The sequence below is a fragment of the Acanthopagrus latus genome, chromosome 12 (assembly GCF_904848185.1).
Source record: "Acanthopagrus latus isolate v.2019 chromosome 12, fAcaLat1.1, whole genome shotgun sequence".
Lineage (NCBI taxonomy): Eukaryota > Metazoa > Chordata > Actinopteri > Spariformes > Sparidae > Acanthopagrus > Acanthopagrus latus.
The window spans coordinates 21,357,546-21,383,191 of NC_051050.1; the positions used below are offsets into that span (position 1 = coordinate 21,357,546).

The window sequence follows — 25,646 nt, forward strand, 5'->3', positions numbered from 1 at the left end:
AATAATGACCTAACACCCCACTGTTAGTTTGGGAAAACTGAAAGTAATAAAAGTAAATTTCCTTTCAGCTTTGTTGCCCTAATTTTTTAGCTGTATGTGTATTATATAGTCCTGTAAACTGTTTTGGAATCAGTGTGTAAAAACATTGAGTGCAACTTAAAACCTGACTCAGGTTCCTTGTGTCAGTTGGATATTTTCTACACACTCTTGTTTAGACATTTCATAGCCCTTTTCTTTCATAATTTCATGCAAAACAAAGTATATGGTTACTATTTTTTTTGTAAATCCTATAAAGTTGTGTTTGTGGAGTCAAAACTTCCGCTAGATGTCACAGTTTTACGTTTACTCTCATTATGAAAGATTTCTGAACACAACAGTGACATCACAAGGCTTACAGTTCAAGCAAGTCGTGCTGCCTTCAAGTGCTGTCGGACATATGTGTTCCAAACCTTTCTCCTGTCTTCCACAACCACTTTGTCTGATGGTTTGAACGTATATCATACTTGTTTTCCCTTTTTCTGGGGGGTGCGTGGGAGGTGGGTTACCACTTAGTTATTCATATTCACCCTTACCATAGTTATTTATGTACTCTGTTTGTTCAATTAATGTTTCTTGTATTGTGTATAACTGTAATAAACAGTGTATATGTATATAGCAAATGTATGTTGAAAAGCACCAGCAAACAGAAATAAAGAATAGATAAATAAATAAAAATTGAGCACGATAAGGCAGACTTTGGTGAGTATTTGAATAAGTTGGACCCATGACCTGTAAATGATAATATGGATAATAATGAGGATAATCTGATCCCTGAACACGTCTGGCTAATACATGTCTCGCACTAGGACCGCTCAGCCGTATGTCGTCAGCTGACGAGGCAGCCACATATATGCGTCGCGAGCCTGTATGGCCCGCAGCTTTTTCAGCTTGTTGCGAAAACGGATGTTCCTGCCGTGCCAGGCCCATGTCTGAAAACCCAGACAGACGGTCACATTTAGCCAGAAAGTCAGCTTCACTCGAGTACGTCGGCGTAGAGAAAACAGGTAAAACGCCCCTTTGTGTCTGGAACTAGCTTACGAGCCCAGCTAATGTCACGTTAACGTCTCCCTGTCCCTCGGGGTTACGCGTTAGCGAGCCGTTTGATGTGTTAGCCAGTGTTATTTCTTTATCCGCAACAGCAGCAGAGCAAGATGGAGTGTGAGTGGAAGCCAGACGAGCAAGGGCTCCAACAAATTTTACAGCTGCTGAAGGAGTCTCAGTCGCCAGACACGTCCACGCAGAGATCCGTCCAGCAAGTATCCTTTTTTTTTGTTAAGGCAGACGCGGATGTTGGTAGTTATAATAATGTCAGGAAGAATCAACAGGCTAGCTAGCTAACACTAGCCGAGGTGGGTACCGTTATAAGCAGGTACGCAGGTGCTGCTGACCGCTTGGTGCTTATTGTCTTTAACAAGCTCAGCGTGCTGCTAGCTAAGCAGGCCGTGCCGTGCTGGATAACTCATGTCTAACCCACTTATAACGCTAGAAAGTGGTCTGTTTAGGCGAGGGTAATGTCACAATTAATACCAAACGTCGCATGTACTGGTAAGCTTGATCCTGCGGTTAATCGCCTCCATACACACCCTCACTTTGCATTATCATGCTCCATCAAACTTAATTAAGTTAACGGCCAATTCATGCAGCACGCATGTGTATCATCCTCAAGCTAATCCTCTGACAACACCGGACAGAGTGCAGTTCGGTTTACCTTGAAATGAGGTTATAGCCAAACATTAAATTAATGTTACACTTCAGTAGTGCATGTTTTTACGCGTGAAAAGTCAAAGAAATCAGAGGATTGTTTTTTTTTTTTTAATCAAATCAATCATTTGATTATCTGAATTCAAAGCAAATAAGACAATTGTTTATGCAACCCTGTGTCTTGTAATAGTTATGTAATGAATAATCTATTAATGATGTTAGAAAACTGTTATCAAATTGACATTAGACCATCAGTCTCTAAATGAAATGTCGGGAAATTAAAGTGCAATTTAAACACTTCGCTTTTGTGTAAAGATCAAGATATAAAAGCATGAAATGACTGGTTTTAGTTGATAAATGCAACAGCATGCTAAAATGTACAGTGAAAAAATAGCAGAGCCTGACTGATACATATATCTATGACAGTATATCGACAATTTTTTTGCATTATATTCCCCCAAAATGAAATTAGATCATTGATAAGCCAGTATGGACCAGCAATGTCAGCCAGTAGATACTTTGGTCGTGCTCTGAAAACGTTATTGTTGTACTGTAAAATGTCTTTTACTTATTAAATATCTTTGTCACCCGTGTTTGATAACCACATTTGAGGGATCGTTGCAAAAAATGTCTGTACAGAAAAATATTGACTGATGTATCACTTTTGAATTTTTTTTTTACTCCCAAATGATGGTGTCAGCTTCGATCCAAAAAATCCATCATTGGTTCAAGCTTTATTTTAAGTGCATTATAAATCTGATCTATAGATTCTGTGCAACAGAAGTCACCACATACGTTTATACAAAAGAACAATTGTTAACTGTTGCTCCATGCTGTCTGCTGTCATGCTGATCCTAAATGATGTACTTACGTAATGCTTCACATGCACCGCATCATTGACTCACAGACAAGCTGCTCTTATATCCCTAAATACGTCATCTGGCTGGGACATACAGTATATAGTCATGTCATATGATATATTTACAAACCCCTACAAATGTACACATACACACAGGTATACGGTTACATTACACCAACACTTGGTCACACAAGCTTCTGCTCGAAAGACTCTTTATGAGTCTCTTCAGACAAAAGAAATGCAATGATAACCATGGAACAGATTTTGGTGCCAATGTGCTCACACCCTTTTAACATGCTCTACATTCAGTTAGCACCTTGTCTTCCTAAACCACCTTTTCCAGAGACTCGAGCAGCTCAACCAGTACCCAGACTTCAACAACTATTTGATATTTGTTCTGACAAAGTTAAAATCGGAAGGTAAGCTCCCATTCTGTCTGTTTCTGTCTGTCGTTTTGTCGCATGTGTACTGTGTTCCTCGATCATCCGATGGTAGTGGACAGAGGGAACATGTTATATTTATGTAACTGCTCACTGACAGGTCTGTTTGGCCATGACTCGGCTGACCCGATGGCATCTTTGCCGCAGATGATGTGGCACTCAGAATATGGGTCACTCTAATTTTAAACCTAATTCCTGGCACCGCTCCTCTCTTGGCTTGACTGTCTGACCGAAATGTTAAGTGGTGTTAAGATATTACTCTTAGCTGAGATGCAACAAGCCACAATTATTTAGAAATGATAATGATGAGTCTTTTATTTAGTCTATTAGTTACCTATTTTTATGTAATATATGTTGTTTAGATAGTTAAGAATATATATATGTTTTTATATAAACGGTATGAATTAATGCAATGTGAGTAGTTAAGGAACAAGTTACCAGCCATCACAACACATTAACCTTTGTCCTGACTCCACCAGTGTATTTGTGCTCAGATAGAATTAATTTATCTGTCTTTTCTCCACCCACCAAGATGAACCCACACGCTCCCTGAGTGGGCTGATACTGAAGAACAATGTAAAAGCCCACTATCAAAACTTCCCTAATGGCGTGTCAGATTTCATCAAGAGTGAGTGCCTCCAAAACATCGGAGACTCGTCTCCCCTCATCCGGGCCACTGTGGGTAAGTTGCCTCCTCTGGGTCCACTGAATGTGATGGCTTGCTTTTCAGCTGCCACATGAAGAGTTCATCCATCATGACTCGCCCGTTTTTATCCCCAGTGCTGTACTGTAGGACCGTTGGAAGAAGTGTTTTGTGATGTACTTTGCATTATTTGTCCTCTGTTGTACTCTGATGGTGGAGATTTGCTTATGTGAATATATCAGATTTTATTAGTAGTTGCAGTAGATACAGACAAACCAGGTTAAAGGCTCTACAATTCCCTGTCAAATACTATCCCTTCATTCTTCCCCCAGTTACTCACTGTTTCTATTGCTGTATTCAGTTTTACATGTGATAAACAGCACAAAAACATGCTGCTTAACTAGAAACCATGCAGCCATTCTATCTTTCTTAAAATTATTTGTTTTCTATATTAGATTAGTTAAATTTAATTTTTTGAGACAGTGCTAACTGAATACATATTTGTACAAAGCAAACCCGTTCATATTGATTATTAATAAGTAAATCATCATGCTGAACATCTGCATTTGACTGTATTTTGCTTCTGTTCTAAGATTGTTTTGATCACTATGAAAGCTGAGTGTTTGCATTCCTGACAGTCAGTGTAGCTTATAGTAAATCTTCTCCATGATAGGGATCCTCATCACCACCATCGCCTCCAAGGGAGAACTACAAAATTGGCCGGAGCTTCTGCCTAAACTCTGCCAGCTGTTAGATTCTGAGGACTACAACACATGTGAGGTGAGGACGCACACTGGAGATGTTGCTGGGATCTTTGCAATGATTGTAGGACTTGATTTTCTGCTAATTATTCAGTAGCTACTTTATGGAGGGGTATCTTTTAGTCTCCATTTAGACTAGGGTTTTAGAAGTGAAAGTTGGCTTCAATTAGGGGAGCGACTTCACGCATGTGGAAGTGTTTTTGATTAGAAATCATATGTACAACAAATTACGGTAAAATTTAAGAAGTGCAAGAAGACTGTAAGAAACAAATGGAGGTAATAAAACAAATTATTTCTCCTCCTTAAGCAGGGAAGCACCCAGTTGAGAATGAGGGGAGCCAAAAATCCTGCAAGAGGCATATAAATACAATATACCCTTGATAGGCCAATATTGGCTCTGAATTCTCTGTTTGGCACCAGATTGTTCGTAAAGAAGAGATATTGTTGCTTCTTAACCAAAGAGATTTCCCAGTATTTTGTCATACCATCAAAAATATTATCGCAAATATACCCTGAAATCTTATGATATTATTTTTCTGCCATAGCGCCCTACCCTAATCCAGACATGAATGCTTGTCTGTGGCATGGAAGATCTTATAAAATTGGATTAGAGAAATGCCATAGCATCAAAAAAATCTGCAATTCTGTCATAACATGAGAGATGACATTTGCATGTATCCAACATTTTCTGCATCAGAGATATTAGATGACATTTGAAATCTGAAATAAATAAAATAACTCATGATGATGCTAACTAACATGGATTTAAAATGGACCTGAATGCTGCTGGATGTATTCATGTTTTTCTCACCCTAAAGGGAACTGTCAGGATTTGTGCATAACTTTGATTACGATGGCTCTCCAACCCAAAACAGCTTAATCGACAAGCTCTAAACCCAAAAAATGAACTGGGGATGGCAAAACCAGTATCTGTATGGCCGTATCTTTTAAGGATTACACTTGGCTTTATTTGGATAAGTTGATAAATAAATGTCGGTATAATTTGTTTAGCAGTAGCTTTTTTTGCCATAGCTGTCTGCAAGTGTATGTGTGTCTGTGAGAGAGGGATTAAGCGCACACATATTTGTGATCATATGTCAGAGCACACTTGAGCTTTAAGTAAGCATGTCTGGGCACACACCGCTGGCTGCACGTCTGTTTTTTTGTTTATTTATTTATGGGGGAGAGGAAGGGGGGCTGGGTCAGCCATAAGCAGCATCTGGATAGCATCCTGCTGGCCAGATGAGCTAAAGACCGTCTCACAGCTGGAGCAGCGGCCACAACTACAGATTATTCAACGTGGAATCATTTATTCTCTTTCTATCCTTTTCACCAGTAAACCATTATGACCTCATTTTCTGACTCGACGCACAACATCTCCTGGAAAAGCTTAATCAATGTGCATATGAGCAAAAAACAACACAGTGTTGTTCTGTCTTATGCTGCAAGTATTCCTTTTTCTCTGTATGTCTATTTGCTCTACAGCATGATGTTTATAATGATCTCTTTAGAACTGCCACAATTAATGGATTAGCTTTCAAATATTAAATTAATCACCAGCTATTTTAATGATAAATCAACAGAGGGAAAAAGTATTTTCAGTATGTTGTTATTTAAACTTACTAAATTAGACTATTTACTCTTATTCTTATCTAATGTCTGCACTGTATTCGTATGACCAGGAAAAGAAAATAATCTTTAGTTGCAGCTCTAGAACTCTTGATTACATTATGTTGAAGTGCTTGATGTCATCCGTTTTTGATGATATCAGCACTTACGCAGACAAATCTTCCCTTGCAGCGACCACTAGAATTACAACACAGTAGCTTATAGTGGATGTTGATGCATCTGATCTGTGTAATAGTGCCGCACCCATACTTCGACTCACATAAACTTCCTTCTCGTTAAAATATGCTGTCTGCTGCATGTGCCTGTGTCATCAGCTGCTACAGGGAAGGTGGATACATTACATTAGAGAACATGCGCAGATTAAGTAGCATGTTAAACTGTCATGCTAAATTCTGCTGCGTTGAAGGGCATTTCAAATGTATCCTGGCAGGATTACTCACCACCCCTTGCAGCAAGAATGTTCACATGATTTTCACTGAGCTGCACTATCTGAAATTTAAGGAAGAGGTGTGACAGGAAAAAATGTCTCCCCCAGTAACACCACAGCCCGTCCCGCTTATAAAGCTCATTTTGATGCTGTGATTTAGGTCAGCTATTTACTGCGGCGGATCTTGAAGTGTATGTGTGTACGAAGCTTACAGCGACCGAAAGTAGCAACTCCTCATAAGACTCACTATGATTTTGAAAAGCAGCTTGGAGGCTGGAAAGCTTCTTAGTGTCTGATGTTGAAGATGGTTAAGTTCGTGCTGGATGACAAAAAGGTCTACTAATCTCGTGGTAAAGGTTGCAAAATATTTATTTAAAAGCTTTATGTATTTTTGGCTATTGATCGCAATGTTTATGTTTAGTGTTGTCAGCTAGGGACACAAAGGTATTTTGTCCTGCCATAGTTCTTTTTGTGCTTTTTCCAAGTGTTTTTGATACTATTAAAGTCTGAGCCAGCAGTATTTTCAGTCTTAATTGAATGAATGTGATGAAATTTTCCCGCTAATGTTGATGGTAGAAATGGCATTTAATTGAAACTGTTAAAATAGATCTCCATGTTGTTTTAAAGGGGGCAATAGATACTTTAGCACAAAACAACTGCAGTTTACGTGCAGGGAATCAGAGGGTTCTCAGTGCTGAGACCTCTTGAAGATAAAAAAAAAGATGAATGGTGGTGATTTTCCATAATCATCTCTGTTATGCTAAGCCATACTTTGTCAAACCCAATACGAAGTAATTCTTCATTAAATCATATTAGTATTTTTGACAGATTTGGGATTGTGATATGAGTCACGATTTCTGTGGGAATGGTAATTGTTGCGTTCCATTTGCACTGAGGAATATTTCCATTACAAAAGGAGAATATGAAATGTTGGCTGAGTCATCTCTATATCACCACAGTGATTTTTAATGGTATGTTGTGAGACATTGTAATCAAAAAGAGTTACTGCTCCTGCGATTTTGATATTGCACTTGACCTTTTTGCAATTTTTGTAATATTTAGTGCCATGTTCCATCTAGGATTGAACATTTAATCTGAGTACTGCAACACTTACTCTCGAAGGCATCCTGATCTATTGTGGCTTGTATTATACCTCATTTGTCCAATGCCTTGCACCAGAACTAAAATAATTAATTTAATGTGAGGAGATTTTACAAATGCACTGAGATTTTAGCAGACTTAATGTCATTTGATGTGGACAACTAGTTTTCATTTAGATTTTTTTTTTTTAATTAATGTTGGTGTCTGTAAATGTGCACCAACTAGGATGAATACTGTCCCCTCTAAAGCAAACATTGTAAATTTACTAGAGAAAACAAATGAATATGTCGTGCGAAACTCATTTTTGAAGGTGTTGACTGTTGCCATAGAGACATCTAATTCGCCTACACCATTACTGCCAACTGCACTTTGATATCTATTTTTGGGACATATTTGGTGGCTGCCAGTATACAGTTTCTCAGCTGTATGCACTTTGTAAACCAAGCAATGAAAACCATGTTTGATTACATGTTGGCCTTGGGCCATTTGATCAGTCTACATCAGTAAATCTTTGCAAGGTGATCCTCGTCACTCTGTTACTGAAACCTTTCTCACCCACACTAAGGTGATGTTTGGCAGAAAATGAGGCTTAAATATTAGCTGTAAGCTCTCAGCAATGTGTTGGGGTATTTCATTGTCTTCTTTATATAACCTTTTTTCATAGTTAAGAGCTTCATATATACAGCAATAGAACATGCCGTTCTATGATATAGAAATGACATAAACTAGGGATGCAACTGACAATTGTTTTCATTCACATTATCTGGTATATTGTTTAGCTTAAGAACCAAAATTGCACAGTACAATTACCCAGAACCCTGGAACAAAGAAAGACAGCAAATCCTCACAATTTAGAATTTGGACCAGTAATTGTTTGACATTTTGGCTTGAAAAATGACTGAAATGATTACTCGATTGTCAAAATAGTTAGCAATTAATTAATGACCAGTCTATGGCTATGCTAACATGTGGACATGCAGCTGTACCACTGGTTCTCTCTTGTGGTTTAAGAGCAGCAGTTGTGGGAAGAGCCCCCTACGCAGCCACACTGTACCCTTCTCTGCACGCTCTATTAAAAGACACTAGCAGGTGTATTGGATGCCAAGTCTGATGATGGTGGACAGCTTTTTATAGATTTTGCCTGCAAGCAGTTCTACTGTTTTGAAATATGGCAGTTAGAGAGTTGTTGCGATGGCATTGTGAGGGTCAAGTTGAGGGCTGACGACCATGTATGAAAATGTTTTGTCACCTAAGCACGTATTTGTAACCGTCTGAGTCTGAAAGAGCTGTTCAGTTGACTAAATGCATACCTCTCTTTGCCCTGGCTTGCTGTAATCTGTCATGACATACATTCTCGCATCTGATGACCTTCCATAGCAGAACTCGAAGGGAGGATTACACTTTAGGAATCACTGGAATGTTTGAAGGCCACTCCCATTTCTTTGCCCTTCTCTGTTGACACACCACAGTGGTAGCGGTCTCAAGTTGTGCTCCGTACATTATCACATGGACATCACAAGTAATGATCGAGCTATATTTTAGCATCTGATGCTGCATTTTTAATCTGACAAAAAGCATAAATATTATAGCATTTTGCTTCTAGTTTGTATTGACTGGAAAATATAAGGCTGCTACATCTTTTTTTAATTCACAGGAGGAACAGCATTCGTCCCATTAATGACTAGTAACTACGTTAAATATGCTTAGGATTGTTTGTTCAAGGTGGAAACACAGAATGTTCTGTGGAAACTCTCAAAACGTCTAATTACACATGACACATATTTATTATTTTTTAATTCGTAAAAATTTTCTTTCCACAGAGGTGGTTTAAAATCCATTTGAATTTCCATTTGGATGGACACTGCTGCTGTGACCTCATACTTAAACTAAAACATTTCAGTAGAATTTTCCATTACTCAGCTTAGCTCAATGCTGTAAAGGAAGGATAAAATTTCATTGTGGACGTAAATGTGCTGATTTATCTGATGAGTCAGTGTTTAACTGTGTCTATAAAATGTTAGAACATCTTTCATAATTTCCAAGAATCCAGAATTAATGGTTGAACAGTGATATTAAATACAGTAGAGCAGCAAAGTTTTTACAATTCAGAAGCTGGAACAGGCAGCTTTAAAGAATTGTTGCTTGAATATTGACCCCTTAATCAGTAATCAAAGTAACTGCCAATTAATTAAGCTATCAATCGGCTTTGCAGTTAATTGTTTCAACTCAATTTCCACAGTTATCTGACAGAGGTCTGTAGACAAGTACATAAAAGCATGTGCTATTCAGCTACATCATATCTGAATCTCATATTTTAATTTAAACCTCAACAGCAATAAGTCTGCGCTTTAAATCCCCAAAGTGTCATGTATATTGTTTGTTTCACCCAGAAACTCTGTAAGGAAATCTCCTGCTCAGGCTCTGTTATTGTCTTGTTCATGTCACACTCCCCTGCAAGGTGAAAGTGACTCATCTGTATTCTAATGAGTTGCACTTGGTCTCCTCCTGTTTTTGACCTTGACACAGTCGCAGCCTCGCCCTCCTCGTCTCACTGCATCCCATTTGGCTCCTTCGTGTTTATTTATTTATTTATTTATTTTTTGTGTGTGTTTTTATTTTTTTGAGACTGTTCTGTATCTGTCATCTCAAAGGAATGCCGGCATGGGAGCGGTTTCCATGGCAACACATTTCAGACAGCGCCAGTATCCATGCTGCGCTTTTCTGTATCTGCTCCTCAGACTGCCTTTCTGTGTGAGATGCTGAAGTCTGCAGCATACTGTGAACATGCATACTAACCATCAGTCGAGCAGCTCGTACGAAGAGAGAGGGGCGGGTGTTCCTGTGTGTGTGTGCATTTGTGTGTGTGTGTGTGTGTGTGTGTGTGTGCGTGTGTGTGTGTGTCTGTGTCTGTGTGTGACTGCTTGCCAACAGTTTGAAGGTTATTAGAGCAGAAGTGGATGAATCCTATTGAAGATCATGGATGAGCACATTTTTGAATTGCAATCTGCAAAAACTGGAACGAGATCATCTATATGACCTTTCCTTATGTAAACACGTACTTTACTGTGTGTTATTACGCTTGGCCTATAAAATATTAACATATGTTGACAGTATGTTGAGATTGTTCTGCAAAAATGTGATGACGGAGAACAAAAGAAGCTAAACAGAAACGTAAAGGCATTCCTCCTCCACATTCCCCGTCTGTAGCTGCAGTATAACCTGCTCTGAGATTGGGTGGGGGGTTGTGCAAAAAATGGAACTTCCTTTTTAGAGATCTTTGAAATGGGGATGCGCAGTATTGGATTTTTACCAATAAATGCACATATTTGTTTTCCCCACCTATTCACAGAGAATACCAAGTCTTTCCTGGAAGGGAATAAACGTATCACCGTGCTCGCTTTTGTTGTAATGGCCTGCTGGTGGATGTAGACTAGAGTGCAGCTCAGGACGCATTTTTCTGTCTGAACCCGGTCAAGTCAGAGAGAGTAGTAACCTAACTTGACTCCAAGTCGACAGGCGTTCTCTTCCTGCCAGTTTACATTAATGCGACAAGACACGACTGTGTATCATCTCAATTGCAAGGACTCTCAGTATTTCCATGCCGATTTGTTAGGCTTTTTTTTTTTCTATAGCTGTATCTAATTTGTAGCATCTTAGAATATGAATGTGCACAGTAATACTGACTTTCCTTAACAGTTGCGATTGTAGCATGGATGAAATGGCAAAGAAAAAGTGGTGGAGTTGTTAGTTAAGCAGTGTGTTTAATTTTAAGGTCATGTTGGTCAGCTGCCTGTTTACCCTGATTAGATATGTACAGATGGCCATAAAAAGGCATTGTTCCACAAACGTAGATATACAGTTTTGAAAACATATACATTTATTTTATGTCTATTAAGAGTCTGAACCCAACAGCCTACTTTGTGTGATTGAGGCCATAACCTGCCCAACTGCCTGGTACAAATACTGAGTTTAAAAAATCTGAGAATGTGATATTTCAACATATTCATCTGTTGTTTTTTTTCCCCATTTCATTTTGTCCATCAGGGAGCTTTTGGGGCCCTGCAGAAGATCTGTGAGGACTCAGCAGAGATCCTGGACAGTGACATGCTGGACCGTCCTCTGAACATCATGATCCCCAAGTTCTTGCAATTTTTCAAGCACAACAGCCCAAAGATTAGGTACAAAGTTCTCTTACTATACTTTTACTACTTTTTTTGTTGACTATGAAGTAAATCAAATTTGTTTGTTTGTCTGAGTCTTTCCAGTACTGCTTTCTTGGTTTTGAAGATTGATGTAATTTCAATCACTATACTCTATCACTATAAGTGATCACTATACTTACTTATTGATGATACATTGTCATTGGTTTAAGATTTTTGTGTCTGATGCTTTATAATGATATGAATTACAGCTTAACATTTTGTATTTTCTGCATAAAAGTATAACCTATTTACATCTTTACATTTTAGCCCCGCCTTCCTCTGTCCTATGATTTTTCTACAATAATTGTACAGATGAAATATCACCCTGTCATAAAGCAACAGGCCCACTGACAGAAGAAGACAAGAGTTCCTCATAATTGTAGGTCAACTCAATGGCAAAACAGAGCTAAGAAGAAAACAGGGGCTGCTTTCATAGCGTGCTACATGTGAGGATAGAATGCCTGTGTTGGTTGTAACTGGTGGTTATTGTGTTGCAGGTCTCATGCCATCGCATGTGTTAATCAGTTCATCATCAGCAGGACTCAGGCTCTTATGCTGCACATCGACCCTTTCATTGAGGCAAGTCTGACTGTCCTTTGTTGTCTTGTCGTGTCACATAAATATGTACTATCTGAGAGACAGATGGTCTGTCTCCGGCAAGGATGACCTCCTTCCCTCATGTCAGTATCTCTCTCCAAGTAATTATTGCACTGACAGTTTGTCTGTGGTTTACTGTACAACTTGTCGCTTTTAATTCCCTTTGAAAATCATTAAAAGTGCTTCAGAAGGTTCAAGTCATGATTGTTTTTTTTTTAATTTTATTTGGTCATTATTTCTGAGCCTTGGAATTAGTTTTAAGAATTAAGCATTGATTTAATCTCCTATTTATCCTCTCTATATATTTAAGGCTTGTAAATAGAGATACAGAACAGTAACTTAAAATAAAATGCTAGTTTGATATTTTATACAGGCTAACATTTGTATACAACATTGTAACAAAATACCAAGAGGTTTTATGCTTTTAATAGCAACATGTACCATCCCTTAAATGTCAAGCAGGTAATAAAGTGGCAAGAGGGTGAAATACACAGTAGCAGAACAGCTACAGAGATAAGATTTCAGTATCGCACAGTAATTCCACATGGACACTTAGTCCAGACAGAACACTTAATAAAATGTTGGCGCAAGACTGGAACTGGTCTTTGTACGTGTATCACAAGAAAATATACTGTGATATGTTATTACATTGGCTTTGTCCCCTGCATTCTTTTTTCTTCTGGTACATACTCTGTATGTTACATGCCATGTAATTATTATTATTATTACTGTTTGTGTTTGTTCTTTCACACTGTGCCAAGAAGACATTTGACCGTGGTCTTTTCATCCTCTGTAGAACCTGTTTGCGCTGGCGACAGATGAGGAACCAGAAGTGCGGAAGAATGTGTGCAGAGCTCTCGTCATGCTGCTGGAAGTTCGCCTGGACCGTCTCCTGCCACACATGCATAACATCATAGAGGTGAGTGAGTTTAAAGGGTTACATGGTGTAGTGTTCAATATCACTTGGTGATGATAGACTCATCACACACCCCCCCCTGTGGATAGATGTTGTTATTGAGTGTCATATTTCAGAATTACTTATTTGGTTTGTAAATTATTACGAGCATAAGATTCAATTTCTCTTTTTACATTTGTCTCAGTACATGCTGCAGAGGACTCAGGACCAAGATGAAAATGTTGCCTTGGAGGCCTGTGAGTTCTGGCTTACTCTGGCGGAGCAGCCGGTGTGTAAGGAGGTGCTGTGTGGACATCTCTCCCAGTAAGAACACACACACACACACACACACACACAAATACACAAATGTGCATACAGTACAAGCTGACACCCTAGTGCTAATATTGAAAGCTGTAGATTCATTGCAGCCTTGGGAGTAAGTTACTGCAGACCTTGTACCAAAATTATATTCTTCTTCTACACCTCAGGACGGCTGATTAAGATCCCTGGCCGTTGACCTCATCTGTAACATCTGTCACCACACTGTCACATCAAACTGAGACCACAGCAGGGATCAGATGTGACCGATTGCCTGCTGGCTGCGACCTGTCCTTGCCCTTTGTTCTCATCATTTTTCCTCTTGCTTCCTCTCCAGGCTCACTCCGGTGCTTGTCAATGGGATGAAGTACTCTGAGATTGACATTATCCTGCTCAAGGTCAGTTTATATAGCCTAATATTTGTACTTCCCAGTAAGACTATAAATTGTCCTCTGACCCAGGGTGTCTGTTTGATTAACCCATGGGTGCCAAAGACTGTATTTAGTTTGAAAAGGGAAAAATGCCAAATCGTTTGCTCTGATTACTCTTAAGTCTTGAAATTTGACACTGTCATACTTCTGGCAAGTATGTAAGAGTATAGCTTTGAAATTTTCAGATCACATGAAAGATCACAATTTTGTCAATGGTCAGAAAATGCTAAAATTCAGTTTGTCTTATTTAGAGAATATTTCTGGAAATATGTTCCTATCTTTGATATTCAATTATTATGAGCAAAGATGCAAAGTATTTTATTTTGCTCCTCCTGGTAGTATTTGAGATACAACCATTTTCATATCATATGAATATTTTTATTTTATTTTCAAATGCCCTAGAATAAGCAATGTATAAGAAATGCAGTATTAGTGAATAGTAAGTTTTCTCAGCAAACGTTTTTAATGATTTAATAAAAGTTCTCTAGGTTATGTTACTCAGAGAACACGTCCACCAAAGGAAATTAATAAAAAAAATTCCAGTCACAGACACAAATGGGTTAAGTTGTTTGTGTAACTCTGTGGTGTCCAAACATGTGTGAGTTTTATTCACTTTACTGAAAGATTTTCCTTTTACTCACTTTTACCTCCAATTACTGTTTGTTAACTATAATGTGGTTGCAACATGTGTACAATACAATTTTATTCATCCCCCACATTTGTCATCAGGGAGACATCGAGGAAGACGAAGCCATTCCAGACAATGAACAGGACATCAGGCCGCGTTTCCATCGCTCCCGCACAGTTGCCCAGCAGCATGAGGGCGACGGGATCGAGGATGACGAAGACGAGGATGATGAACTGGATGATGATGATGATACTATCTCTGATTGGAACCTGCGTGAGTTCAGTGCTTGTGTAGATGGAGCTCTCTCGCTCTCCCACTGTCTCTATATCATTATTGATGTCCCTTTTCTTCATCTCCTGCTCTTTTTAAAGTTAGCTAGGAGCCATACAGTGTATTGATCACTTGTCTTGTGTGTGTATGTGTGTACTGTACCTGTAATGTCTGTGTGTTTGTCCGCACACTTCTATGTCTGTATGTGTGTCTCTTTGCGTTTCACCAAACATTAGGCAAGTGTTCAGCTGCAGCGTTGGACGTGTTGGCTAACGTTTTCAGGGACGACCTGCTGCTGCACATTCTGCCTCTCCTCAAAGAGCTGCTCTTCCATCCAGAGTGGGTAGTCAAAGAGTCTGGCATCCTTGTGCTGGGGGCTATAGCTGAAGGTAAGAAGGGAAGGAAAAAGACGAAGTATGAACAAAATGTTGGGAGTTCAGGGGATATAGAATCACAGTTTTTTTCTGTATCTCCAGGCTGCATGCAGGGTATGATCCCATACCTTCCTGAGCTCATTCCCCATCTCGTCCAGTGTTTGTCTGATAAGAAAGCCCTGGTGCGTTCTATCACCTGCTGGACACTGAGCCGCTATGCCCACTGGGTTGTCAGCCAGCCGCCAGATACGTACCTGAAGCCGCTAATGACGGAGCTGCTCAAAAGAATTCTGGATAGCAACAAGCGTGTGCAGGAGGCGGCTTGCAGGTGAGTAAAAAGTCATTTAACGGCACATTAGGAATCCTGTTGTGCAACTGGATTGTTGCTATCCACACCACTCTTCCTTTGGGTACATCCAGATTTCTTCATGCTGTTCATAGCCACACATTGCCTACTGTATCATGTTTTCTTCCCTCTCCTCCTTTTGATCCCTCATGACCAGTGCCTTTGCCACTTTGGAGGAAGAGGCATGCACAGAGCTGGTGCCCTACCTGGCATTCATCCTGGACACACTGGTGTTTGCTTTCAGCAAGTACCAGCACAAGAATCTGCTCATTCTCTACGATGCCATAGGAACACTCGCAGACTCAGTTGGGCACCATCTCAATAAACCAGTAAGTAGAACAGAAACATGGATTCAGTTTCACTTTACATTTTAGATTCACGCTTTCCTTCTCATTTTCAATTTTGTAGTGCTAGTTGGGGTGATGTTATAGTTATAAGCCCATCACTAGAAGGTAAACAAGCATCAGCAAATCCACAATGCTTCCTTGAGTTGTTTGAATGTATGGATGAGTGGATTAACCCTCTGAAACCCAAGCAGCCAAGCAGCAGACTTACTACAAATACATTTGATCTGTGTTATTTGTTAGGAGTACATCCAGATGTTGATGCCTCCACTGATCCAGAAGTGGAACCAGCTGAAAGATGAAGACAAAGATCTGTTCCCTTTATTAGAAGTGAGTCTCAAATGTGCAGTCACTGCCTACACAAATTGTTAGGTCAACAGTGAGTCAGTTCGAGCTCTATGATAAGAACATTGTACAGACAGAACGCTGACTGTATCCACCCCCTGCCTGCCTTCCTTAGTGTCTGTCGTCAGTAGCCACTGCCCTGCAGAGTGGATTCCTGCCCTACTGCGAGCCTGTGTACCAACGCTGTGTCAACCTGGTTCAGAAGACCCTGGCTCAGGCCATGGTGAGTGTGTAGGACACTTAAATATGTACACAAACATACACATAGCAAAGGAGAAAATCTGAGCTGCTGAACCTCTACATTCTTGACACTGTCTCCTGTACAGCCAGCCTTAACATTCAGCTGATTTAATTAATATGTTTCTATTAACAATGGATCAAATGAATGTATTTTTTGAAAGGATTTGCTTGTGGTCACAAAACCACAGAGAATTATCACCTGACTCTTAGCTCTGTGGAGCTTTTAAGCCTCTTTCAGCTCGTTGTTTTGCTTTCATGACTTACAGTTGAACTGTTTTGTTCAGTCTTGCATTCTCGTCAACCTCCTTTCTGGATAAACCTGCTGTACATTACCTGATAGCAACAAACAGATAACAGAGATAACAGAGTTAGCAACTAACTGGTGAACATTGTGGTGCATTTAGCAACTAAAGAGCCAAATATTCCCTCAGAAATGTGTGGAGACTTGTCCAAGCTGAAAGGAGATCAGATATTAGACAAAAATAACTCCAAAATGCGAGTGTTGCTTCGTGTCTATTGTATGCTAAGACCTTTGCCATATCATCTTGGTGACTGTACTGTATGTCATGGTTGTATTTAGAGCTGCTGCACTGCCCTCAAGTGGCCAAACAAAATAATTGCAGGCTTAATGAACAGGTGTTCAAACAAACCTTTAGTCACAAGCACAGTGGATGGAAAATGTAGTTTCAGGATAAAGGGCTGACTTTTTACTATATAGCTCAATGATTATAATTTGATTATTTAGTGGTTATTCATTATTCTTTTCTTTTTCCAGCTTCATCAGTCACAGCCAGACCAGTATGAAGCCCCTGACAAAGACTTTATGATCGTGGCTTTGGATCTTCTCAGCGGACTTGCTGAGGGTTTGGGAAACACCATTGAGCAGCTGGTTGCTCGAAGCAACATCCTGACGCTCATGTACCAGTGCATGCAGGTGAAGAGCTGTCAAACATGCCACTTATCTGATAAACTGATAAAGTTTACTTGCATTGTTCACCTTTTGTTGTTCTCTCGGTCTGTTCAGGACAAAATGCCAGAAGTGCGTCAGAGTTCTTTTGCTCTGCTGGGGGATCTGACAAAGGCGTGTTTCCAACACGTCAAACCCTGCATCGGTATGTACTGTGGAATTAACTGTCAAACATTTAATAATTTGTTGATAATATGTTGTTAGTCAGTTGCTAAGTTGACTTGCCTTCCTTCTTCCAGCTGATTTTATGCCTATACTGGGTACAAATTTAAACCCGGAATTAATATCAGTGTGCAACAATGCAACATGGGCAATTGGAGAGATTTCTATACAAATGGGTGAGTGCTTCACAAATATTCCCAGTGTATATTTTATTACCGCATCACAGAGTAAACAGTCAACAGAGTTCTTTCCATGATTCCCTCTTGTTTCTACACCCTCAGGGCCTGAAATGCAGCCGTACATTGCCATGGTGCTGCACCAGCTGGTGGAGATCATTAACAGACCCAATACCCCAAAGACTCTACTGGAGAACACAGGTACCACTCGGTGGCAGTGCTGAGCCAGCCAGCCAGCTTGCCACACACAGGGAGGTGCTCACACACTCAGGTCCATTCAGTCAGGATTCACCACACTCATTAGGGTGCCTGTCCTGCCCTTTAATCTCTATTCAAAAACCCTTCCCAAGCCATGAGCCTTACAGGTTTCGCTGGTTTCACCAAAGCATGTAAAATATTTCAGCTATTGATTTGCAATCTGGCAGCCTGGCCTGTCAACAGAGATAAAAGAAAACGAAACCCTGGTGGGAAATTCTTGACACTCTTGAATCGAGCGAGCCGTGTAAGTGCCCAGTCTTGGTATTAACTCATGTGGACTGACTGTGCACCATCAGGTGAGGTAGAATACTGAAAATGCAAAGATGAGGCAGTGTGTGAGATAGATAGGTAAGTTCACAGCCTCACATAGTTAGCTGTCAGACATTTTCTCAACAATAACTGCTCATAAATGATTGAGAGAACACCTAAACTGACTAGAAGCAGGGCACCTAAGCCTAGAACATTAAAAAGAGAAGGTTACACTGTGCTCTTGTTTTTATCTAATCTAATTGGAAACATCAAACAGAGCATCTCATCAATAATGTGCATGCAAGGGTGAAGTGTAACCTGCCTAAATGAAAGAGCATCTAGGGACTCTGTAGATGTGTTCCTGTTTGTTTGCTGTCAGTTTATTTGTTGCTTTTATTTACTGTTCTTTAAATGTGGATGCATATCTGCCAATAGATGTTAAATGTTGTTAAGAATGGCCAATGTTTGATGCAGGATACATGATAATCGTAATAGTGTCATGCCAAGTTTTCATTAGGATTTATAGATGCTTGCATTTGTTGCATGTCTGAAGTATATTAATTGAAAACACAAAAGCGAACTAATGAATACAACATGAATCGACAACATCAGATGTTTTGGTCCTGTGCAACTCTTATGTTTGTTATAAGAGAACCAGTTTACCACTGGGACTAAATTTAAACGGGCAGCCATGTAACACCACCGTCAGTTAAAAGGTGGCTGTGGCAGTGAATTGTTGGAGAGTGCATGGCAACACTTTGCAGTTTGTCTTGGATCAGCTTATCCTGCACTGAACTTTATTCTAATGAGCATACCATCTGCTTTCTGCATGTGTCATTGGACTGTTCATAAATGCCTGTTTGTTAATGAGAATGTTGCATAGTTTTGTGTCTTTTAAACTTAGGTCCTCCCTCCTCTCTGCCTCATAAGAACCTGCTGTGCTGGATTCTAGTCTCCCTCCATGTAGTTGGCTTGGAGTAATCTGTCATTTCCTTTCAAAAGAACAACAAAAAAAAGAAAACATTTCTGTTTCTTATGTAAAAATTAACATTTGTGAGTTTAAGGGAGAAATCTCTGTAAGCCCAAGTGAACTGCATACACATGATGCACCCTTATTTATAGCCTGTGTCTTTCCATTGAGACCTACATTTTTTAAAATCAAGCTAATGATTTTCTAATCATAGATCTGGATGTTCGATCCATATGATTTCTGAAAGCAGATGCCATTGTTTGCCTTTTTCTATGAATGTCCTGTCAAAGTTGTCAATGTGTTCTCCCTTAAACGTGTTGTATGTTTTTTATTTTTTTTAGAGTGTCACATTTTACATTCCTCCCCCATGACTGAGGGGGCAGTGATAATCAACGCTAGTGAACTCTTCTATTTATTATCATACACAGATTCTGTTGATTTATGTCTCTGAGTTGTTTGTTTTTTCTTTATTTTTCTCCTCCCCTCCTCATTGCTCATGTCTTGGTTGGCGTTTGGTGGTGTGTAACCGTGATTGCGTTACCTTAGCAATAACAATTGGTCGTCTTGGTTACGTTTGTCCTCAAGAGGTGGCACCCATGCTACAGCAGTTTATAAGACCCTGGTGTGTATTATTCAATCTTTTATTTAATTCATCTTCTCTCTGCTTTTCCTCCTATCTTTCTCGTCTGTCTTCCTGTCGCTCCCTTTCTCTCCCCTGTTGCTCTCCTCTCCTCACTTTTCCTTCTCAAAAGAAGTCTTTTCAGTTGGTTTTGTTTTTTCTTATCAGTTTGTAATCATTGCCAACCATGTGACTAACCCTGTCCTCTTTTAGGTCCTACTTGTGATTTTTGTTTTTTGCCTCAGTAGCACCTTCATGTATTATACATTAATTTGTTTAATTTCTAGTCTTTTGTCATTGTTAATTGTCGCTAACCTAAAAGATGCATGGGATCAGATTTGTCACATGCCTGCTGGTTCAACGACAGAGAAAGGATGCTGCAAAAGAGCATTCCTAAATCCCTTTCTCATTGAGTAGTCACCCCAGCTGCATGTGCCTGTCCCAAAAAAAACGACTCCAAACCTTCTCTAGTCAATCCTTCCAAAAAGTAATGTTATTTTCAAGGTGCTATAGACGAGGTGTTGCTCAACACACTGCTCATAGACAAAATAAAGTGAAGTTATAAGAGCTCGGAGAAGTTTTGTTAAAAGTAAAACTGTTTTGTTTTTATTTTAATCTGTTTTGTGTGCATGCTTGACTTGTTGTGGTTATCTCTTAGCTCATGATAGACAGAGTTTTCTCCACACATAGGTGTATACATAGAGTTTAATGTATTTACTGATAAGGAATATGATAACAAAACACCTAAACACTACATTTGTATTAAAGATGGAAATAGGTTATGATATTATAGGTGTTTGCAGTAGTCATTCATATAATAGTGCCAGTTTGTAGATTTAGTTTCTAAGCTTGTAACTTGATACGTATGATGTTAAATCTGGTTGTCCCTGTTGTCAGGTGCACCTCTCTACGAAATATAAGAGACAATGAGGAGAAAGATTCTGCATTCAGAGGAATTTGCACTATGATCAGTGTGAATCCAGGTGGTGTGGTACAGGTGAGGCCCAGCAACACGATTGGTAGCGTGGTCATTATGTTGTCAGTTGCTCCCCAACTTGAATCGTTGCTTCACCTCTCTTCTCTGGAACAGGATTTTATATTCTTCTGTGACGCAGTGGCCTCCTGGGTAAATCCAAAGGATGATCTCAGAGACATGTTCTGCAAGGTAAACGCTGACCATTGCTGTTTTTAAACTTAACCTGCTAAAATGCACTGGATTTAATTACAATTATATTGAGTACAATTTCAGCAAAGTGAACTGATGGTTAAAACTTATCTAACTTTAACCTAATGATTGTAGACAATTTGCCCAAGCTCATCTGTTCTGTCCCCTTGTGGCCAAACAAAGGAATGGCAGAGTTTGATCATAAACTCGTCATGCACAAGGTCTATTTTGAAAAGCAGCATCTTGTTATAACTTGGTATGAACTTGTCCGGGTGTTTGATTTCAGATCCTTCACGGGTTTAAGAACCAGGTGGGCGAGGAAAACTGGAGCCGCTTCTCAGATCAGTTCCCCATGCCGCTTAAGGAACGGCTGGCAACCTTCTACGGGGTGTAACTGTTCCCACAGCAGTGTACCTCACCACTGGGGTCAGTTCCCTCTCCGATATCATTTACTATTGTAGAACATGCTTACAGAAACCTGTTAAATCCAGTTTTTGTTTATGTAATCCAGGCAAAAACGTGAACTCATGACTATATGATTATAAAACAATATATCCTCACAAAAGGATAGTTGGACATGAAAACAAAGTAAAATATATATACACACATATTTTTAGTCAGATCCCTTCAGTAATTTGTAACAATTTAATGACTCCTAGTTTTAGAGCCTGGCAATATTTTGGCCAATATTCCTATAAACACAGAATATATACATTCACATTTTACAACAGCTTCAATTTAGAATGAATATTGAGTGTCCTGGTCCACTTTTGGATGTTGGTCCAACTGGACTTGGAACATATAGACAATAGAAAAAAAAAAAAGATGTGATTGATCTTCCTCTTCCTCATTAAAACAAAATCTACATAATGGTGAAGTTGTTTTTAGTAGCTGTGATTTTTGTTGTTCCAGTCGTTGATATAAAGGAACTGTCACTGTATGGTTGTGTCAGATTCTAATGAGGCCTCTCTTTCTCTATCTCTGGGCAGGTCATTCACTACGGGAGACAACATAGGGAACCTCTTTTACCCAGGGAACATGTTACCCTTTACTAGGGGGGTAGGGTCTGCCTGCTGAGGGGAGGGAAGGGGTGAGGACCCCTCCCCGACCTGACGGACGGGGTGGGAGGGAGGTGGTAGCTGCGGCGCTCACTGCCCCCATGCACAGGCAACAGGGGGTCAAAGGGGCTGGCAGAACAACCTTATCATGGGAGGAAAATTCATCCAATCACATCTCAATCAGAAAATGAAAAACGATCACCCTTTTTCTCTCCATTTTAGTCCCCAAACATGTTGTTTTTATTTACGCGAACTACTGAAAAGAAATGTACGCAAATATGGAGAAAAAACTTCGCAAGCACTGACAGGAAATGGTCTTCAGAGCTGATCTGCATTTGTAATCATGTCAGCCAAGTAAACGGCATGTGTTTGCTCTCATCACAACTGAATTCCACCAGTAGAAGAGGAAGTTAAGGCTTTTTCAAGAGAAATATTCTCTTAACACAAAGATAGGTTCAAACTAAAGGATAGCAGCTGGTGGTAAAACTGCATCTTATTGGATTTAATTTTATGCTGCTGCATATCACCAAGAATAAGTTTTTGCCTTTAGAGACATCAGATTATTTCCTATTTTTTAGCAGGGCAAAGGCTGTTAACTATGTCACTGGAGAGCACAAGATTTACGTTTAAAGAGCAGCTTTTCTGGGAATAGGTAGCATGCTTGTATCGTTGTGAAAAGCTGTGGAACATTAGTGATGTGTGTTGCATTTGACAGCTGTCATTGCCCTGTGATAAGGTTCTTCTTTGACCTTGTAATTTATCTATTTACAGTACTTTTGTTTCCTCTACCAGAGAATTACTGCAGCAATCAGCTGTAACGTAGCATGACTGGGTTAACACGCCGAAACTTAGGAAGTGTGTAAAAATCTTGGCTGTGATGTACCGTCGGAGTGAATCTCCCAGTTTGGTCTTGTGGGTGTGAATGTTGACGTGGACATTCATCAACAAGTATAGCGAAGCTTTAGATGCTTACAATCCTTTATACTGTCTGAGCCTCATGAAGGAGAGATGAAGGAGAGACACCACGACACGAATCCTGTCTTAGTGATTTTTGTGACTTCGGCTGTCAGAACCACGCAGTCCATCGGATGAATGTTGAATATGTTTATTTCTCAATGTACTGAAGTTTTTTTGTTTGTTTGTTTTTCCTTGGGTGTTTGGCTTCTTGTGCTAAAAGCATGATCTTGAGGATGACTGTATAATGTTTTGGGTGGTTGTGTATTGTGGGGTACTTGGATGCTTTCATCTCTTGCATGTTGGTGGCCCCTCACACCCCAACATATAGTGGGAAGAGGATTATGGGAGGGAGGGGAGCTTCAATTAAACTAAAGGTTTAACGAGTACATAGTAAACATTTATGTATCGCAACACTGGGACTTTTATAATTTCACATTTTCTTGCTGGAGTGTTCGCCCTAAACTGTCCCCCCCCATAGCTGGATGTATAGTTTTTAAATGCTGTGAAACTACAACAATGTTATTGTCTCTGGTTGTTTTGCGCTGTTATATTTTATGAAGTGTGTAAGTGTTTAAGTTACAGAAAGCCTGAATGTATTCCATGATGGGTCCGAGAGATGGGATGATTTTTTTTTTTCTTTTATTGTTTTATTTTTTTAATGCCCAGCCAGTCATTTTCCTCTGCTGGCCAGAGTAATAACTGCAGTATTTTAATAACATGCACTCAAAATTTAAATCGCAAGTGCTTAAAATTAACGATGTAGCCAAACCCCTTAAGATTATGACCTTAGTGTTAATTGCTGCTAAAATGTATTTACCTAATGCAATAAGTCTCTTGATGCAAACGGGGTGATTCTTAGATTGTGGAAGTAGTTTAATGTGTTAGATAAACTTTCACAATACCAAATATGTAACAGCACTCTTAGATTTAACATTTATAAGATAAACTGTGGTAAATTTAAGGCATCATGGAATACAGAGGCGAAGACTTGTATGTGCCACATCATTTTGTGTTTTGGAGTGATTTTGTCTGTCACATTCCAGCTGTTTGGCATGCAAAAAACGGAGTAATCACGGCTTGATGGGGTGTGTGTATACACAGTCCTGTTATTCTTTCACCGAAAGAGTTTAGGTCTATAAAACACACACATTAGAACACAGTCCCACCATCACTGTGCTGTATTTCTGACTCGACTGCTGCTATACATCGTAGTTGTGTTTCACTACTTGAATATGTGTTTTCTATGTGTTAACCTCAGGTCGTCTGTGTTCAGTGTTATTTGTTATCATTTCCCTAATGTGTATGCCTTTATGCATCTCCTCTCAACAACTAAAGATTAGTAAAACTATCGCCCTGCATATTAGAAACGGAGTACCGTGGGTGTTAATTGACATTAATGTTATTTGTGAAACACTGCTAGCTGTCAAATGTGATTGCAATTGCAAGACGGGGGGGAGAATAAAATGGTAACTTGCACATACTTAATGTGCTTTTTGTCAAAAGTGATTGTTAACAGACTACAGTAAATACTTAGTGTAATGTGTACACATTGCCTTGAGAGTAAATACTTTCAGGTTTTGTTGATAGTTTGCAATAGATATACAGTATACTGTATCTGGAGAAACAGATAACGCCTAATTTAAAAGCAAGGAAATAGGTTGACAATTTATAAACATATTGTTACAAACATAATGTTTGACTTTCTATGAAGCTTTATTGAAAATTTGTATTTTATAAAGCACCCACCAATATTAAGGAATGTCTAGTCAAAGAACTCCTGTATTCTCATTTAGCCTTCGATCTTGATTAGACTATCTGCCTTCATCTTTGCTAGTAAAAGCAAAAACATCATTTTGATAGACATGGTTTGATTTTTTTCTTCTTTTTTTTTTTTAATGAGCTGCTGAATTTTAAAAAAAGTAATACTTTTGGGGCCACCAAATATTTTGGATCATGCAAAGAATCTATATTGTACTGTAGTAATTTTGTAATATTTGTAAGATGATATAGTGGATGTGACTGGTTACCATTGCTTGAATCTGTACATTGTTCCAATAAATTGTTTACATTATTACGGCCCTTTGTCTTGTGTTTTCTCAAGCTTTTCAGAGCATTTTTTTCCCTGCTGCGGCTGCACAATATTAACATGCAAGGAAACAGAGGAAGGTAGAAACTCGGATGTTAAGTACAATGTCTGTCAAGGTCTTCCTGGTCACTGTGGCCGCCTACATCTTTTATCAGTTCTGTCAGTTGCTTGGCTCAGGTCACCTAACCAATCACTTGTATTGTTAACAAAATAGTACTTTGATCCCTAGTTGCTTTAATGCCTAACTTCCTGTACAAAGTGACTCTGCTCAGTTATGTAAATTAATAATTATCCTACTGATTTTAAGATAATTTCTACTCAACATAAATAAAATAGCATTACCATTGGTTTATATTTTATCTTATTTTTGCTAGCAATATCTGGCAGTC

General features: G+C 39.3%; 1 protein-coding gene across 2 annotated transcripts; it reads left to right on the forward strand.

Annotated features, from left to right (window-relative positions):
* Positions 1 to 732: 732 nt before the first annotated feature.
* tnpo1 (transportin 1) lies at positions 733 to 25,242 on the forward strand. 2 transcript variants are annotated; one of them, XM_037116343.1, is made up of 25 exons: positions 822 to 1,043; positions 1,179 to 1,295; positions 2,943 to 3,018; positions 3,572 to 3,721; positions 4,356 to 4,462; positions 11,645 to 11,778; positions 12,300 to 12,381; positions 13,196 to 13,318; positions 13,500 to 13,618; positions 13,950 to 14,010; positions 14,773 to 14,944; positions 15,178 to 15,330; positions 15,418 to 15,643; positions 15,819 to 15,990; positions 16,249 to 16,335; positions 16,466 to 16,573; positions 17,366 to 17,524; positions 17,615 to 17,702; positions 17,797 to 17,895; positions 18,001 to 18,096; positions 19,919 to 19,994; positions 20,889 to 20,988; positions 21,082 to 21,156; positions 21,443 to 21,582; positions 22,146 to 25,242. In XM_037116343.1, exons 2-24 carry the CDS (start codon positions 1,191 to 1,193, stop codon positions 21,548 to 21,550), a joined length of 2,676 nt encoding a protein of 891 aa, XP_036972238.1. In that variant the 5' UTR covers positions 822 to 1,043; positions 1,179 to 1,190; the 3' UTR covers positions 21,551 to 21,582; positions 22,146 to 25,242. The 2 variants fall into 2 exon arrangements, 1 of the variants encoding a protein (XP_036972238.1); XR_005078009.1 differs by lacking the exons at positions 19,919 to 19,994; positions 21,443 to 21,582; positions 22,146 to 25,242 and having other exon boundaries at positions 733 to 1,043.
* Positions 25,243 to 25,646: the final 404 nt, after the last annotated feature.

Excerpts from the sequence above, each read along its gene's own strand:
- tnpo1 (XM_037116343.1), top strand. The coding sequence starts at position 1,191 with ATGGAGTGTGAGTGGAAGCCAGACGAGCAAGGGCTCCAACAAATTTTA. Across the intron at positions 17,896-18,000 it reads AGAGATTTCTATACAAATGG|GGCCTGAAATGCAGCCGTAC; the intron begins GTGAGTGCTTCA and ends CTACACCCTCAG. Across the intron at positions 21,157-21,442 it reads TCAGAGACATGTTCTGCAAG|ATCCTTCACGGGTTTAAGAA; the intron begins GTAAACGCTGAC and ends GTTTGATTTCAG.